Source organism: Rattus norvegicus, chromosome 1, assembly GCF_021556685.1.
Source record: "Rattus norvegicus strain SHRSP/BbbUtx chromosome 1, alternate assembly SHRSP_T2T, whole genome shotgun sequence".
Classification (NCBI taxonomy): Eukaryota; Metazoa; Chordata; class Mammalia; order Rodentia; family Muridae; genus Rattus; species Rattus norvegicus.
The window spans coordinates 163,718,809-163,737,895 of record NC_141534.1 but is presented as its reverse complement, the minus strand read 5'-3'; the positions used below and the strand labels follow the sequence as shown (position 1 = coordinate 163,737,895).

General features: G+C 45.8%; 1 protein-coding gene across 15 annotated transcripts in view; it reads right to left on the bottom strand.

Moving 5' to 3' along the window:
* The window catches only part of Tenm4 (teneurin transmembrane protein 4), a 700,311-nt gene that overhangs the window by 97,978 nt on the left and 583,246 nt on the right, over window positions 1-19,087 (bottom strand). For 8 of the 15 annotated variants that reach the window (XM_087558479.1, XM_087558515.1, XM_087558457.1 and 5 more), the window contains 3 exon segments: window positions 15,015-15,200; window positions 7,417-7,443; window positions 578-724 (listed from right to left, as the gene is read on the bottom strand). In XM_087558479.1, the coding sequence (XP_087414605.1) occupies window positions 578-724; window positions 7,417-7,443; window positions 15,015-15,200 (360 nt within the window). 15 annotated transcript variants of the gene reach the window in all.

Below are 19,087 nucleotides of genomic sequence, written 5' to 3'. Positions count from 1 at the left end.
TTGGAATTAACGTGGGTTTTCACCCTGAGTTAACAAATATCCTGTAAGACTAACCCCTCTTCCCTTGGGCTTTGACTGCCCAATACTTGGAAAAAACCAAAGCAAAGGCAGGTTCTATTATAAACCTATAGGGATGAGAGAGTGTGAGGGGAAAGTGTCCCTCAGTGTCCTTGAGAAGGGTCACCTTCATAATCAAAAGAGAGACCTTGATCAAAGTAAGTGAACCTTCTCCCTTAGAAGAGCAACCTCACAGTGTCTGGGATACAGAGGAGGGCTGCTTCTTCAAACTTTGGCCCGGTAACCAATCTGGCCACCAATGAGTTAACTGGATGCTTCTCCATGCCTTCTCTCCATGGTCAATAGCTGCTAATCACTTTCATTCACTTTCACTTATTTTAATGAATCAAAATCCAGCAACTTGCAGAAGCACCCATTCTTCAGGTCACCCATGCAGTCTTCTGTGCCCCAAGGTCCTCTCTGGACATGGACATTGGTACCCTGCTAACCCAGCAATGTCCACCCCTTTCTGTCTCCTATTCTTGGAACTGCCCAGGGTCCACAGATGCCAGAGTCCTACCTCCGTCGTTGTCTTTGCTGTCTCCACAGGCTGTTTCCATGGAGGTGTCGCAGCCAGCTCCTCGCCAGCCCAGCTGGCAGACACAGTGCCACCCATTCAGGTCCAGAGTACATCTGCCATTCCCATTGCACAAGCCAGGACAGCCCTCTGCAAGACAAAACAGAGAGTCAAGGACCAGTGGCCAACGGTAACTGCTATCCTCTGCTCTTACTCTGGATCTGTTGTCTGTATGATGCTTTCAAATCTATCAGTCTCAACAGCTTGGGAGGCAGGCACCGTGAAGAACCTTCACTTTACAGAGAAGGCAACAGAGACTCAGAGAAGTAAGGAGACTGACACACTGAGGGTATGGCCAGAGGTAGTCGAGGCAGGTCTGGAACCTCTCCTGACTTCCTCCATTTCATAAGTGACCAGCATTATGGAGCTGCAGTTAGTGGATGGAACCTGCCAGAATCTGACTAGAGATGTCTTCCATCCACCCTTGATGCTGGCTCATTCTCCTGTGCTTGGCCACCTTGACTCTTGGCCTGCAACTCACAGAGATTCTCCAGCTTCTGCCTCTTGAGTGCTGGGATTAAAGGGGTGTGTGTGTGTGTGTGTTATCACACTTGGGCTAGAGTTACACTTTTTTTTTTTTTTTTTACAGTTCTTATAACTAGGTCAACAACTTTAGTCGATCTTGGGCTTTTCACTTATCTGGTCTTAACTTCTTCTAGAAAACTGTCTTTGCTTTGAGAAAGGGGGCTTGGACCTTTTCAGTAATGTCGTGTTCATACTATACTTCGAAAGGGGCTCTATATCAGAGGAGCTCAGGACACTGTCACAACAGTGGCAAGTCCCTGCTGGTCTCAAGTAACAAAGACAAAGGCAGGTCCAGACAGGCTGCCCTGTTTGCAAACTGCTACTCACCTGTCACGTGTTAAGCATCTTCTCTGAGCTAGCTACAGGTATAGAGACCAATGATACCTAGCTGTATTCTTGGGGAGCGGGTATCCTACCAAAGGATAACAAGGTGCCTAGATGAGGGAACCAGGCACGGCTATGGCCACCTGAGAAAGCACACATGACCTAGACTGGAAGGACAATACTTGTACCACATTACTTCTGCTCTGACCCCATGGTGAGGTGCTGATTTCCTAATACTGGTCGAGTAGACTCGCAGGGTTTTGGTTATTACCCTTCCAAACCCTGCAGAGTTTGTGGTAAAAGGTAAAGGGTAGAAGGTCAAAGGTAGAAACCTGAGTTTGATCTCAGGAACCTCGGGAATAAAGGAAAACGGATTCTTAAAAATTGTCCTTTGACCCTCACTCCTGTGTGTCATGGTCTGTACAAGTCCTACATGCTTTGGTTCTCTCTCTCTCTCTCTCTCTCTCTCTCTCTCTCTCTCTCTCTCTCTCTCAGAAAATGTTCCGTTTCACAGCTCACTTTAGCTACCTTCATTCAAATCCCTTTCCTTCCTATTCTTTTGCTCAAGTCCTTATCTTCCTAACAGCCAAGCCTCTTTTCTGAGTTTGACAGCTACTAAACTATGCCGCCCCTGGCTTTCTTCTCTTCTGTGCTCCAGCCTGGTCTCCAGGGAAAGCAGAAGTGTGAAACAACCTTCCCAGCCAGAAAGCTTAGCCTATTTTACTATGATGAACAGCAAACGCCTATAAATTTGGCTGTAAACTAAGTATTCTACCATGGAGCCAGGCAAGACAAACCTGTTACCTCTTGTGGGGGTGGTCTTTCCTATTCATTCCTTCTTTCATTTTTTTTTTAAGACTGGGTCTCACGTAGCTCACACTGATTTCATACTTGCTATACAGTTGAGGATGACCTTGATTACAGGCTGTGCTGCCATGTCCGGTTTATGCAGTGGTGGTTATGGAGGCCCAAGCTTCCTGGGTGCCAGGCGAGCACTGTCAGCAGAGCTACCCATATCTATGATGTGTTATTTTTTTTAAGAGGGACAACAAAGGTGAACGTGCTGTCTGTTGCCAGACCTGGCACACATAGACAATCAGATCAATAAGAACCTGAGACTAGTGTTTCAAGTATGTATTAAAATTACTGCACACCGATGAAAGACATTACGACTCAAGGGCTTTTCATAGTTGACTCTTATTCCATCAGAAAACAAATATTTATTTCCACTCAAGCTGGTCAGTGGAGCTGCCAACCAGTCAATACGGCCACAGTCCTCTCCTCCCACAGGAAGAAGTGCTGCTTGCCTGTGTCCTCAGAACTCAGAGGCGATCACACAGAAAGTTTAGTAGTACATGTAGACTATGTGGAGGGGGCTGCCGGAATGGCCATCTTCAGAACTGACCAAGAAGAAAACTGTAAAGCGGGGTGCCAGGAGCAGTGGGTGACATGCTGGTGACTGCTCTGTGCTCTGACTAAGCCACCATGATCGGTCACCAGGGGTAGTCGCAGCAGGCAGAGACTCTCCTGTCCTTCAACTAGTCTCAGTTAAATTTTTGTTCATCTGGCTTGGGACTGCTTTTGATTAAACTAATTATATTGCAGTTAATCGTAGAAGAAGAAGGGTGTGAAAGCTTTAAAAATATTAAGAGATTCTTTTATTTTGCTATAAGATATGGCATCTAATAAGATGCAGAAAGGATCCTTTATTTGGGGGGGGGGTACAAGCTTAGGGGCCACACCAAAGGCCAGCTCTATGACTCAGTGGACATGGGATCCAGTCACGTTACTAAATTCTTAGAACCCCTATGTTCTTACTTATAGCATAGGGGCATTGGAAGGCCTCAGCATGTGTGTGTGTGTGTGTGTGTGTGTGTGTGTGTGTGTCTGGCAAGTAGCAGCAGAATTCTCCACCTGCTGTCACCTTCTCTCTGCCTTAGGAAGTAGGCACCTAGGGCACATCCTTTCCTAGGCTGCTGCCCTGACCACAAGTAGGGCTCATGCACCAAACCCCACAAAATCTGTTGTGTGAAGGTCCAAACACTTCAGCTTCTGAACCTCTAGGAATTTTCTGCCGTCATGGGGTTATGCCACTGTGGTGTCAAAGTAGGTACATGCTATGGAGTCACGAGCAGGATGTGGTCTAATGTGGCTTTATGTACATAAATGTGTGAGGAGGTGGCCTTGGTCTGTGGCCTACATAACTCAGGTAGATGCTTCAAGACGGTGATGACAAATGGTAGCTGCTGTGTAAGTTAGAAAGTCTTTCAGTTCTTAGTCACACTGGGCATCAATAACCTTACTAAAGGGAACTGATCATCTGGTTTTTGGAGAGCATTTTCTTTCCATGTTGGCCTTGGAGTTCATTTTCCCCCATATTGCTATTACAGTCTGTCCCTTCCATGGCATGTCTCTTGGGTTCTCGAGAATTCCTCCGACTGCCTACTATACACACTCTGTGCCGCTCAGAGGTGCCCAGGGGAGGGGAGCTCTTAATATGGGACCCCAGGGACACTTTATTCACAGTCACTTCCTTCAGGTGAATCCCTTTCCACCCTGAGGACCTTTGTGGTTTCAGAGTGGCCTTGGAGTGCCTGTGAGTAGAATAAAGTTCATTCTTACTCTGTATCTTGCTTCTGGCGCCCAGCACACCCCCATTAACCAGCAGGAGAAAGCCTCCTCCAGAGTGACTTGCTGACTTTCTTAAAGCAATGTGCCCATCCTTTCCCATGGTGGGAGCTCATTAATTCCACAAACCCTGAAGCTCATCAATAATTCAGGGCGCCCTAGCGACACTGACAATCCCCCATGGAAGGGCTCACGCCAGGCGTTTGCTGGAGCCAAAATAATGTAGGTTTAAGATTTAGAGAAAGGCTAAGCTTTTCAAAAGAAACGATGCCCTTTAAGTGACAAGGGACCACTTCATCTCAATATCCCTCTTGCCAGCATCGGGTATGGCCAGGAGCCTTTCAGAATCCTGCAGAGCAGCAAGCGACTAATGCAGCGCACCTCCCACCTACCAAATGTCCTTCTCCCTGTGCTCCATCCTCTCTCACCCTTTTCAGCTCTGCATTCCTCTCCTTGCACAAGATCAACATCTTTTCTCACCTAGATGATAACACTTGTCCAACTGACTTTATTGTTCCCGATATTCTTCCCCGATTCCTTTTTAACAAAATGGCCCTAATGGGAGCCTTCCAAATCACAACTGTCTGCTGTCCTGCTCTTTAAAAACCTTCAGTAGCTTCTTTCCACCCAAAGTCAAATTTCACAGTTTGTAAGCCTTCACCTAGTTGGGTCAGATCTCTTTCCTGGTTGCCTAGTTTGGTCAGATCTACTTCCTAAGTGACTAACCCGTATGATACTGTTGGAAAGTGAGTCTTATCTGAGAGAATGTAGAGCCCTTGCAAACAGGCCCATTTCTGCTGTGGAACATCAACATTTCCCAGCAGTGTAGGAGGCCAGGCCACTGACTGTGTTTACTTACTCTGAACCAATGCAATTGGAAAGTGAACAAAAGCAGGCTTCTCATTGAACTACAAAATACCTGCTCTGCTCTGACAAGTTTCAAGCAGGCTCGAGCAGGCCTCTGAAGTGGAGCTGAGAATGAGAATCAGTGCCTATTACCCTAGAAGATTAGCCCAGTGGGGTTTGGTTCTTTCTCAGATTTTGCCAAGAAATATTTGTCTTCTAAAGAAAAATTCTGATTCACTGACCTAAGCCAGATAAAGGTCTAGTGGCATTATTTCCTGGACGAAATATCAGAGCAGGTGGTTTGAGAAAGGATGTGGGCTACCAGAAAGTCCAAAGCATTGGCTCCACTGCCTCCCAGAAGTGTAACCTGGACTAGCTACTAAGCCCCCTTCAGTTTCAGCTTCTCTTTTCAACCAAACTGGCAGCATTAAATCTATTTCCTTTGAAAAAAATTAACAATTCTCAAGACCCATGGTTGTAAAACCCTGTCACTCAGTAGGGAACAGCACACTGAATAATGATCCCATTATAAAGTTTGGTCTACATTTGGATGGTGACAGTGTTTGAGTCCCAGGAGGACGTTGAGAGACATATTTTCCCTGCTGGCATGATTTATGCCCAGCAAAGGCCAGTGTATTAAAGTCAAGGAAACTTGCTTCGTACCCATGGAGTTGGGTCCTAGTAAGACATTTGTTATAGTGGCAAGGTTGACTCAGCTGAGAAGCATTTAGTCCGTTATTGGCCCCTGCTGTTTGAATGTGAACTATCCCCTGTAGACTCATAGGTTTGAACATGTGTTACCCAGCTGTTTGGGAAGGTGGGACTTTGGAGGTGGGAGTTCATTGGAGGAAAGTGGATCACTGGTTTTTGGAGCCTGGTTCTACTTCCTGTCTGCTCTCTACTTCCTGACTGCTGCCTCCTGTTCCTGCTGCTACATTCCCCCCATGACAGACAGCATCTTCTTAACTGTTGGTGGAAATAAACTCTTTTCCCCCTTAAGTTGCTTCTCATTATAGCAACAATAAAAGTAGTAATATAGTCCTCCAAACCTTTTTCTTAATTAAAAAAAAAAATGCTGGGACTGAGAGATGACTCAGCAGTTAAGAACACTGACTGCTCTTCCAGAGGTCCTGAGTTCAATTCCCAGTGACCACGTGGTGGCTCACAACCATCTGTTATGGGATACAATGCCCTCTTCTGGTGTGTCTGAAGACAGCTATAGTGTACTCATGTAAAAAAAAAATAAATCTAAACAAACAAAGAAAACCACCACCAACAAAATGCTGTTACCTCTTACAAAAGCCAATTTACCTTTTTGTATTACAATTTTGGATGTTAACTCCAGCTCACAGTCTGTCAAGTGAGGGGGTGAGTAAGAACACCGTAACAATGTAATGTAACTTAATCCACTGAGGGACATTCTCACACATGTGCTAGTGCTTGGCAATCATTGCTTCACATCATCCTTGGGCTGACCTTGTGAGGCAGACCTGCCTCCCTGTTCATTTTATAGATAACTATGTAACAGTGAAGTGACCTGCCCAAGGTCCCCCTGGCTATCAAGTGTGTGAGTTGGGATTCAAGATCTGATTTCAAAATACATGTCTGTAGCCAGTGAGCACATGTATTGTGCCAGGTGTTGTGTTTAGACCCAACGACTAAAAGCTATGACATGACATTTCTCTGAAGGAAGTGCTTTTTACTTTTCTTTTCTTTTTTTAAGTCTCTGTCTAAGCCTTATTCTTACAGCTATGGGGTCTCTCTGGAGAATTAGATATCACCTAACCATGTAAGTGTTTCAAATATTACTAATTGCTTTTTCATTGGGGGATCCTCTTCAAAGAACAAACTTACCAAAGCCAGGCCTTTTCTGTAAAGGAAAACAGACAGCAAGCAATAGACCACCTGCTCCCTCAAGACTGTAGCCTACTTCTTATTTCCAGAGTCTGGCTTGTGTACCTAGCACACAGTGGGCACTCCACATGTGGCTGTTGGGTGAAGGGACGCAACACTAATGGAATGCAGTCCTCAGTGTTGTCTTTACTTGCTCTTTGAGCATCTTCCTTTTGCAGGCCACCCAGGCTGGTTCCCAGTATCTGAATTCTGTTGGGCCATAGGCCATAAGGAATGGGGTGGGGGGTGACATGAGATGGGATGGAGGGGGTGAAAGGTATAGGGGGGAGGGCACAGGGATGATGGAAGGATTACAACACAATGTCACAGACAGATCTAAGTGACTTGGGCATAGAACAACATTCTAGGTCTATGACTCCATGACCCCAACCCCACCCTCATTAAGTAATGAATACTGTGACAAAGCAGGGGGTGTGGCAGCATGTAGACACACTGTCATGCTAATGGTGTGTATTTACATTTTTTATGCACGGTTCTTCTTTTATACTCGCACGCATACACATACACAAACACAAAGACAACAGGAAAATAGAGGAAGACCATACCTTTAACTACCCTATCCAGATAGTGAGCTTGGGAGATAAAAGACAGGACATTTAAGGTAGGACCAAGGAAGTGCAGAACTGCCTGCCCTGTAACCATGCCAAGTATTAAGGAGACACAAGGGGAGGGTGGGGAATCAGGGTGGTGCCCAGTGTTTGGGACAGGCCTCTGCCATGGTGGGAAAAAAAACAAACCAAAGACAAAATGACATGGGATAGAAGGAAGGAGAGCAAGCACATTCTCCATGAAGAGCCGAGAGGAATGGTCAACTCATTCTGGGATCCAGGCATTTGGAAATGTGATCATATAAACAGGAGACACGTGGAAGAATGCAACAGAAGAAACAAGTCTGGGGGCTGCACAAGTGGCCACAATCCTGCTCTGCCGGGTTCACTAATGCTCAAGGGGAAATCACAACTAAGCCCTTTGTCTACCCAGATCAATGGTCAACCTCCTTCAAGGGGAATCAGTTAGAGTGACAAATTACCTGGGCAGAAAAGTGCCTGAGAAATGAGAGGTTAGAGGTAGACAAATTCTGCATCACTTATGATACATACTAGGCTCCTAGGTTGAATACATTGCTAGCTTGTCTGTTTGACATTTTAAAATTATCTGGGAACAGATATGTCTACACAGACTTAAATGCAGAATGTTGGGTACATTGAATAAGATGTACCCTACTTCATGCATCTTATGAGGGATGTGAGGTAGAGGTCAATGGATGTCACTGTGAAAATTAGGAAAAGGGAAGGGAAACCTGGCCACTTCTTAACTCAAAAGACAATGGTGTATGCTTGGTTTTCCAGTGGAGATACCATTTGAATTACATGACAATTTAAGGTCCTGGTTACTTGTGAGGATATGTATCAAACACTGCTTTGGTATATAAAGCCAGTGTGTACATATGAGCTGTGTCTGGATGTTCAGAACTGGTCTCTTCAGTCGTAGCCCATGTCAGGAGTGTACTTACTCTCCCCATCTGGGCTATAGAAGAGGCTCCTATCTCTAGTTTCACTATGCCTCTGTTTCCTGTATTCCCATACAGGCCAGACAGAGCGGGAAGTCTTGTAAAGCAACCAATGCCCGCATGAGACTCAAAAGTCCCTAGATGGGACTTAACTATAATGGAGAAGCTTTTTCTGAAATCCTTGATTATATAAACTGTAAGGACATTTTTTCTTCATTTCAGAAAAATGATAGATAATATTGCTGTCTGTCTGTCTGCCTGCCATCTGTTTGTCATCTATTGATTTATCTATTTACACCAAAAAATACTGGTAGATGAGAGACTCTGTTCTTAGTTCACGTATCAATACAGTACCTGTTATGATGAAATATGCACCTGGAACCTGCGTAGTCAAGTGGAAAATTGGGAACAGGGGATTTAATAGGGCAGCTATGCTTCCCTTTGTTCTTAGAGGTGCTGTGGCATCTGTTCACCATCAGGATATGAGGGTACTATGAAGGAGAATGGCTTCTAAGCAGGAGTGAATACACAAAGCCATGGAATGGCAAACATGGGGACCACCCAAATGAAAAGATAGAATATGGGGAGAGCCCATCTTAAGGACATCCAGGAGGTCTCTGGCCAAGAGAGGAATGTCACTGGTTCTTGGTCCATCTCTTTTTTTTTAAATTTAGCATCTACATTTGCAAAGCAGTCTCAAATTTTGTAGGCATCTCCTTGTGTGGTGTTCCAGAGTTTTGCTATCAGAGAGCAAGGACACGTAGGATGCCCTGGCTCTGGTGGTCTCTTAGCTTTCGGATACACAGAGCTCTTTCAGAGGATCTAATCATACATTCTTCTAACAACTCTAAGCCCGGGGACAGAATGTGTGACATGAGCTATGTTTTCCCTCCCTAAAACAGCAAGGGAAGATGAGTCCCCATGGCTGGGATCCACATGACCATCGCTGTGCAGCTCGTGCTTTGAGGGAGTTTTCTGAAAAGAGAACATCCTTGATTGTCTTCGGACTCAATGGTGGCTACTGAAGGTTATGTGTACTCTACAGGATAATCTCCTGAAAGCCGGGGCTGACTTCAGAGAGCTCTTTCTCTTTGAATGCCATTCCATTTTCAAAGACTGTATAGTAATACAGATCCTATTTAGTGCAAATACTTTAATACCTTTTAAATAGGCTTGCTAATTTCTCCCAACCACAGGTGGGAAGCCAGCAGAAGCAACCGAGACAGATCAGGCTGTATTCAGCGTGTGGGTTTTCAGGAGATAAGTGTGGTCATTGAGAATTTCAAATCCCGAGTCCACATATCAAAAGGGGTTCCTTTGCTACGATGCCACCATAAATCCCCATGAATCAAAAAGCTGATGCGCCAGTCACAGCCAAGTTCAAGAATTCTTGGAATGGAAAAAGACTTCTACTTTGGGCTATTGAGAATGGAAGGGACATCTGGATTTTTGAAGTCCAATACTGGTTACTTGAAAGAAATAAAAGTCCCATACTGTAACTGCTTGAACATCTTGACACGTACGTTCTTGAGCACTGCCATTTGAGATCTACGATATTAGAGCATTTAGAGAAGATGGTGCCAGCCCAAAAGTTTGTATTGTAGAAGGTGGCTCAAGAGCTCATGGAACCTCAGTGTCTTTCTACTCAGGGCTTCAGGATGAAGGCAGTGGCGGCGGTGGCAACAGCATCTACCCTTGTAGGCTGCAGTCATTTCCTTGATGTTGCACAAAAGTTTCTTGGACTCTTGCTATCTCCCCAGCCACTGAGGAAGTAGAGAAACTGGCAGCATGGAGTCACTGACAGTAGGTTCTGGGGTGGTCTTAGGTCACTGGCGTTTCTGGGACTACAATGTGAAGATGTGTTTTTTCACTGGCCTGGATCCACCGGGGTTCCTAAGGGTTTCCATTCCAACAGTCCCCAGAAGCCTGGGCCTCCATCAAGGATGGTGAAGATCAGACCTGAGGTTTCTCCTTCTCACACCCCAGGGCTCTTGGCTTGACAATGAACACTTGCATTACTAGTTCTCAAGGCAGATGAAGCAGAGATCATGCACTGCGGCAGGTGGAGGTAAGGAGGTTAGAGTTTCCTTAATTTCTTTCTGGCAGATACCAGCTACCAATGTGATGTTTTATTAAGAGCCAACAAATTCATATTCTTTGTTTTTCTGGATGCAGGGCTGGTGGATGAATAGTCAGTGGTTTCTACCTTGAAATGACTCCACAAATCTCATTTATTTTCTTCTACTTCCCCACCATTACCATGCGCGCTGACATCTCCCAGAGACACCAGTAATCAGACTCCTCCTCTGATAGCTCCAGGTGTATCCTTGTGTGCACTTTCCCCCCTTCTCCCTTTCCTGATGGTCTCAGGTCTTGTTTCGAGAGCGTTTGAGGGTGGATAGCAGAGGGTCATCATACCTAAGTGATTTCTGAGCTCTTGTTGAAGGATAGTGTGATTGCGAAGGGAAACCTGAGAGCTACCATTTGAAAGTAGACAAAGGGCTCCAGAAGATTCTGTGGTTTCCTTTAAAATTCCTCTTCACCGTGAAGTCTGGTTTCGTTCACTCAAGGGGTTGCGTCATCAGAGTGTTATTTTGATCTTTACTCCCAGAAGAGGCTGTTGTTTTAGAATCAGGATTTATGTGATTGGACAGCTCTCCTGAAGTTCAGTAAATAATCCCGAGCGTCTGGCATCTCCCGCTATCACAGCTTTGGGGTCAAGGTTGGATTTTATAAATGAAATCAGAGGCTGGCATTTCCCACACATGTTTTGAGGCTTCGTGGATGAGGGGCACTGAGGTGAGTGAAATGATCACCTCAGAATTGATCCAAAATGTTAGTGTTTTGAGACAGGAAAAGAAATTAAGCACCTTCTTAAATTTAACAATAGTTTTCAGCTTTTCTAAAGAAATTGGAGGTCAAACCTTGGATTTACAGGGCCCATAACATTCCTGGAACAGACATCTAAAAATGCGCTTTTGATGACTGTGTATGGACTATAGACTTGAGGAACCAAGCCAATCCATCTTACCTCAGCTTCTAGACTAGGAGACCGTAGCTCCCCTTATATGCAAATGGATGTTGTATATGCAAATGAGTGCCACATTTGCAAATGAAGCATTAGTATTGAGAGGCCAAAACAAAATTGAAGAATCCTTCTTCTCTCAGGGATAATTTCAGGTGAACCACTTCTGGCATGATAGATATGCTGTCCTATGGGTGGGTGGTAGAGGAAAGGACTGGAATTCTCTCATCGCTGGTGATGTCATCCAGTTGGTGATGTCATCCAGCTGCACACTCTGGATTCATTGAGAGAAAAACTGCCCCCAAACAACCGTGTAGTTTTCCTATGGCAATTTCACCAGAGACCTACTCTCTAGGTGCTAAGAGTGAGCGATTCCTCAACATAAGGCATGGGAGGTGGGAGGGGCTGCATGTGGAGCAGTCTTACAATAATAAAAATATATTATCGTTAAGAAAAATGCCATTGACACATTTCTTCTTTGGAAAGTCAACTTCTTTTGAGATAAAATAAGCAGCCTCCCTGAAAGACAAGGAAGACCAATTCTCTAAAGGACTGCATGTCATGTCTACTACAATACGCTGCTTTGGAAAGTGTCACCTGGATAAAAGGGTTCTTCTGGTGGGCTTGGCTTAGGGAGTCCATAGTTATCTTGGTTGTCAAGTGCTTCCTTCCTGCCTACTGTAAGGTAAAGTTACTTCTTCCTGTTTATGGAGGGCAGCAGTATGTGAACAAACAGACCCTGACTCTGGCTTCCACTACTCAGTGCCAAGGTACTAGCTTCTCTGGGTTAGGAGAGAACAGGATTGCAGCTGCAGAATAAGACCCACCCTGGCACAGTGGACTGAAGACAAATAAAAACTGAACGCTTAGCATCTCTAACTTCTCACATCAGTCCCCTCTGTCCCTGTGTGATGCTCACTGGGAATCATTTTTAAAAGGATTTCTTCTTACTCCCTCAACAAGGGAAGGGGGACCCATCACTGTCTCTCTATCCCCTTCTGTTATACAAGGTTACTGACATGTTCCTTCCTTCAGCACAAGGGGGTTGGGTTTCTCGCAGAGATGCAGCTGGCCACAGCAGAGACCCAAGAAGAGGAGGGAGCCATGCAGGGAAATTACACAAGGACAAAGAAAATGCTCATCACACAATGAAGAAGAGAATTCCCAGCCCAAGGTCCTTTCATCTGAGCCACTGTGACTAGCCTGTGTGACCTCTTCTGTGTCCTGTGACATTTGTTCTTCTTTGTGATATTTATGACTGTCAATCTTCCTCTTTTGATATGCACGTTTACCTTGGTGTTGATCTTATCTAGAGAGAAAAACTATCTGGAACTAGAGAAGAACACGTCCTTAAAGGGAAACAACGGAGCAGGCAGGAGACATAGAAAGGAAGGTAAGGCTTCTTGATGCCAAAATAAATGGGACCTTCTTAAAGCCAGTCTGATAAATAGCTATCGCAGATGTAGGCCAGCCTGCCCAGCCCTGACATGGATCCTCTTCAGTGAGGCCAAGGGAGAGTTTCCCTCTATCCCTATCCTTTGACACAGGTGAGATGTCTTGTCTTATATGAGGTGGGTACTTTTTGGAATTTGGCAAAGCAAACTCAGAACTCTATAAGCAAGGGAAGGAAAACCAAATGTGTTCTCCTTGTGTTTGAACTCTTTGTTTTTTTAAAAGTATGTGAGAGAGAGCAGGGTATAGAGGTGCACACCTTTAATTCTGCACGCAGCAGGCTGAGGCACATGAATCATCATGGCTGCCAAGGAAAGCCTTGGGTGCCGTCCTTAGGAACACCATTGCCTCATTTGAGGCAGCGTCTCTCACTAGCCACTGAGCTTCAGAGATCCTCCTGCCTCTGTCATCTGATGCATGGGCCACAACAGCTGGCTTTGACATCAGTTCTAGGGATTGAACTCAGGTCCTAAGGCTTACAAGGCAAGCGCTTTACTGAGTCAGCCATTTCTCTGGTACATGAGTCTTTCTTTGCATGGGAATGGACTTCTGGGTTAAGAGGCTGAGTGTTTAGGCTGCCGTCAGAAGAAAGCACAGAGGAAGGCAGAAACCCCTCAGACAGTTAGCCTCACTTTTCTCTAAGAGAATTCCAAGGCAGCCCTAAAGTAGGACGGCATCATCACACAGAAGCTGCCGGGTAGCATACAGTGAGATGGGATGGCATAGTCTGCTGTCGGGAGAGAAAGCTGTATCACCAACATGAAGGGGATATGTGAGGAACATGGGCTGAGGCAAAGTGGGGGGACTCAGAGTCACACTAGATAAACTGCCTGGCCTCTGGTCGGGACCAAAGCTGGGTGCCTGGTTGGCACCTGGGCACCATCTGCAAGGACCGTAGGGCAAACAGCTGGAAAGAGAAAAATCAAGTTTCTGAATCTTGTTCTAAAAGGTGAAATGGCCATTCCTCTTAGGCCTCTGAGAAAGAGAAAATTATCCATACCTCTTTGCATTGTTAGGAGTATAAAATAAAGCAGTTAAGGCCTTAGGCACAGTGCTTGGCACATCATAAATACTCAAAAATTAGAAGCCATTGTTGTTAATAAATATAATGTGTCCCATAGCTGTTTACTGACTTGGTGATGTTGCAGGGGACCAACATCTATGAAGTAATGGCAAAACAGAAAGATTGGATGCAAGGTAGAGTCATTTGCTTAAAACTCCTTTGTCTCTAAAAAGCTAGGGCTTTTCTGCCATTTCTGAGACCCAAGAGGTCAGTTTCTCTGCTGAGAGGCACCTGGAATTCTGCCTTATAAAAGCCATGTGCTTACCATCTGATTGCAAACCCTTTCTTAAAAAAAGAAAGAAAGAAAGAAAAATAGGAAAGGGAAGAAGTTAAAACGAGTACACAAAGCAGTTGATTCAATAAAGAGCTTTTGGTGAGTGTTCATTCCAGGATAATAAACCAAGCGAAACGTCTGGCTGTGTTTAAAATCAACAAAGCCAGCAGGAAAGGCAGAGAGACGGGAAGAAGTGATCAGCTTGTTTTTAAAGCTGCCGACAGTGCTGCTTCAGCAGGGACTGGTGCAGAGCAGCCCCCAGAGAGGAGAAAGGAGACAGATGCAGACAGGATGGAAGCCTGGGGCAGGGGAAAGAGGAATGCAGATGTGGCCTGAGCACCCTGTGGGAGAGTTTTATGCCAAGGTTAGAGGCCTCTTCAGGAGCCCCTGCTACTACTGGGGGCTACACAGCCATAGACAGCGATGATGGCTCCATGTTTGGAGCATTCCACCGTGTGCCGCTCCGTGCCAAACTCCTTAGGTGAGGAAACAGATTCCGACAGGCGATGGCACTTGCCCATCATGGCTGCCATTCAACTCATCTTTGGGCAAAGAGCAGTGTTGCATTTAGCTCTGGATGGGCTAAACAGCAAGACCTGCTAACTAGCTAGGTGTCAGCTGGGGAATGCAAACCGGGAGGATGTGTGTTGAAAATGACAGATGGTGTATTTAAACCCAACTCATGTCTAGGAAAAGCCAGTCATAATGTCATCAGATGAAAGGACTTTTGGTGCCTATCCACATGCAATGGAGGAAGGGTCGGGCTGCCCCCAAAAATGTCTAGAGAGCAATCAAAATGCCCGGGGACGTGCATCATACCAATGGTGCAGTGTTCGCCGTTCCAGCCAGGGCTGCATTCGCACTTGCCATCCCGGCAGGTCCCGTGTTCTGCACAGCGTGGGTGGCAGGCCCGTTGGTCGCATGCAGCCCCCATCCAGCCATCCTCACAGCGGCAGGTGCCTCCTACACAGACGCCGTGGCCACCACAGTCAGCAGCACAGATCTCTGTGGGCAAGAGAGAAGGGCCAAGGGGCAGGGGTGGGAGGAGAGAGAACAAAAGCTTATTAAGCTAGCTGTTGCTGGGAACAAGGGTCACACTTGGCCACCTAGTTAGGCTCTCTGAGTGGATAAGGATTCCAGCTGCTTGGCAGAGCGATTTCCACAGCCCATGACCTCGAAGAACAATCCTGTGGCAGAAGCCTGCCAGCCCTAGCTTCCTCACCAGAAGAGGGGGGATTGTGCAGCTCCGCTCTATTTGCTTTCCCCCATTGCCAGTCTGTCCCTGCTTTTGTGCTTGCCACTTCCAAAGGGGACCGGCCTTCTGAACAGATGTGAGAACAAGTCAGATTTAATTAAAAACCAGTTATGTGTGAACACAAGGCGAGGGTGAGTTCCTGTTGCCAAATGAAGTGCTTGTGGACCTGGCGAGGAACCCGTGGCGTTTCCCTGCATCCTTGACTCCAGTGGAAGCTGGGCAGGAAAGTGTGTGTGTGTGTGTGTGTGTGTGTGTGAGAGAGAGAGAGGGGGGGGGGGGAGAGAGAGAGAGAGAGAGAGAGAGAGAGAGAGAGAGAGAGAGAGAGAGAGAGAGAGAGAAAGTAAGTATTGGTAGGCACTGGTCCACTCATCGGGTTTTCAGTGTTGTCCACCAATGACGGTTGTCCTGTGATGCTGGGTTTATTCTCTCTCCTTCAGTTGATGCTTCCCCTACCACCATCTAAATGAGCTTTTAGTTCCAAAGTAAACAGCTGGGGGAGGAGGCTATTTCATGGCCAGAGCAAGGCCTCCTTGTCCTTCACAAAGGCTGGTCTGTGTGGGTGCAAAGCACACAGGACCTGATTCACAAGTCCCCTGGGCTCCAGGCCAGCAGCTGCTTCATGCTTACTAAGAACTGAGACCAAAAGGTTTCTAAACTGCAACTGCTTTTTAGGAAAATTGTATAGTACACTTATCACAGGATCTTGTTTTCCAGGGCTCTATGGAGGCCTAGACTTGACTGACTCATGGCCAAACAGTCTTCCAATGTATGTGAGATTTCCAACAATTTAAATTTCTTTGCAACTGGGTTAAGTGGCACCTGTGTCAAGCTGTCTCCACCCATTTCTCCCTTGTAAGAGGCACTGCTAGTCTAGAAGTTGCTAATGCTCTACGAAAAAGGGCTGGGTGATAGTTCAGCTTCCTGCATAAGCTCAACACTCTTAGTTTGTAACCCCTGTACCCATATTAAAGCTGGGAATTGCTATAAGTACCTGTGGTCCCAGAGTCACCCAGCTGGCAAGTATGGTTGAAAAGGTAAGCTTTGGGTTTCCTGAGAGATTCTGTCTACAGTGGAATACAGTAGAGAGTGATAAAACAGGGTACACACATGCACACGTGCACACATATGTACACATGCATGCACACATACACACACACACCAGGAAAAAATAAAATTGGATCTCAGTGATTCTGACTTTTATTACCAACCTAGACAATAATAATAATAATAATAATAATAATAATAATAATAATAATAATAATAATAAACAAAGAGCTAACTGGGAAATTTAAAAAGCACAGTAAGAATTGCTATTTATTTAATGTTCCTACACAGATATCTTGCCAAGTTGCCACCTCAGAATGGAGATCATGGCTACATGAAGTACACACGATAACTCTCAGCTGTCCAGGGGCAGGGTAGGGGCTACAGATGGGCAGACAGTTGTGACCTGGAGCCAGAGACCAGGATCCATGCTGGACCCAGGGGCTTCAGGACTGTGGGACTATGTAGGTGGTCCCTTGGACCCACTGAGTCACGGTGTTTTGATTTGGAGGGTGTGAACAGTAAAGCCTTGCTATAGAACAGCCCTCTGTACTCTGTAGATGTGAGCACTCAGGGAAGAGCAGAGTGTGGAAGGCCAAGTAACCCAGGACAGAGGACAGGGTAGTTCACTTCCTATTGGGCATTCAAAGAGGCTTGTGGGGTCCTGGCCTACTCAGTCACTGGTCTTGGGACCCTGGGGTCACTTAGTTCCTCTCTCTGGGTATCAAGTTCCTCATCTACTTCTGAGGGAACCTGATGATGGCTCAAACCCCTTTGAACTCTAAGACTATGCTATAATACTCTCCATGTTACATAGTACAACTATCAGGTAAAAGGCTCAAGGTCCTCCTCCTCTAAGAAGTTGTCTGTAATTCACTGGCAGTTAACCTCTTGCTCCTTCCTACCCTATACCAGAAGGTGACTCTGATCAGCAGCAACCAGGGGCTGGCTCTCCTTCCTCTGATCGTTAAATTATAAACAGATCAAGGTGTGCCCCATGTGACAGGTGCCTGACAGTGGAAAGCTGATGTCTATGCCTCTCAGCCTATCTGAGTGTCCAGCATGCCTGCTTGTTTAGCATCTCCAAAAGACGGGACTATACAACTCAGTGTCACATATCCAGCAGCCCTCCTGGTGGCGTTTTCCTCAGACAACACCTTGGGCTTTCCTAAAGACAAAGAGCAACAACCTTCAGGCTCCCAAGCCCTGCCAGTCCTGGGCTGGGTTGCACCTCTGACACTTCCGTCTATTAATGCACACTCAAAAGGGCTGTGCCTCCCAGTGACTCTGGAGGCTGGCTGAGCACCCCGGGAGAGAAGGATGACTTAGGTTGGGTTTGCCCAGCACTTTTCCCAAGTGGCAAGTGATGGTATGAAAGTAAACAGCAAACAGCACTCTGTTCACACTGTTCACACTGAGGTGTGAACCCAGAGACTGTGAGCAGCTGGGGCCAAGGTAGCAGCTGGGTTTTAGGCAGCAGGACACAGAGCACCGGAAGAGCCAAGAACAGAAAAGGCAAGCTTTGCCTTGCAGTTGCCTCTGGGCCTTCAGGTCTTAGCTTTGGGTAAGGTCATCTTTGGTATCAAAGGAGATTTGGTTCCAGAGCCATTAGTCGCTTGAATACCAAAATCCATGGATGCTCAAGTTCCTTGTATAAAAGAGCACAGCACACTCTCTCAAGCTCTTCTGTACTTTAAATCATCTCTACCTTAGCATCATGCCCAAATGGCTGTTTGTGGTTGTTTGCTATATTGTTTAGGGAATGATGGCAAGAAAAAAAAAATCCGTATTCAGTACAGATTGCAACTTCCGTTTCCAGTCTGCAGTTGATCCAATCTCCAGATGCAGAAGTTATGATCACAGAATGTGGGCTTTGCTTCAGACGGTTATTAATTAGTTTGGGGGCAGTGCTGACTACAGACTTCAGGCTCGCCAGCCTGGTCACTTGCTTGGCTCTTCTGAGCTTCCTCTCCCCCTTTCCTATGGTGGGAATGCTGAAAGCCCCACTGCTGAGGGGACTTAGTGCCTGATCCAGGCATCAGTGAATTCCCATGATTCACTTCTAGTGATCTCCCGTACTTGCTTATCTGGAGTCCTGTGCCAAGTGCTGGAAATATACAGGCCAATAAGATAAAATTCTGCCCTGAGAGAGTACAAACTGATATTGGCATTCTAAAGATTATTCAGTACATGCATGAAGTGCTCTCTCTCTCTCTCTCTCTCTCTCTCTCTCTCTCTCTCTCTCATATACAGACATTATTAATGTCTACACCTCTTTGCTTAGTTACAATGGATTAAAAGCATGGATCTAAGGAGGAGACATACCTAGGACTTACCCATGGCTTTGCCATTTACTGACTGAATAAATTGCACTGCATCATATAACCCACTGAGCCTCACTTTGCATTTCTGTAAAATAGGGATAATAATTCTCACTTCACTACTCTCACAGGCCTGGTATTGAATTAAATGAGGTAATACGGGGGAAAGGTATTTCTGATTTAACACTTCTATCAAGTTTTATACCTTCCGAAGCACACTCACATATGGTTTCTCACTAATTCTTACAATAATGTTGCGAGAACACCTTGTT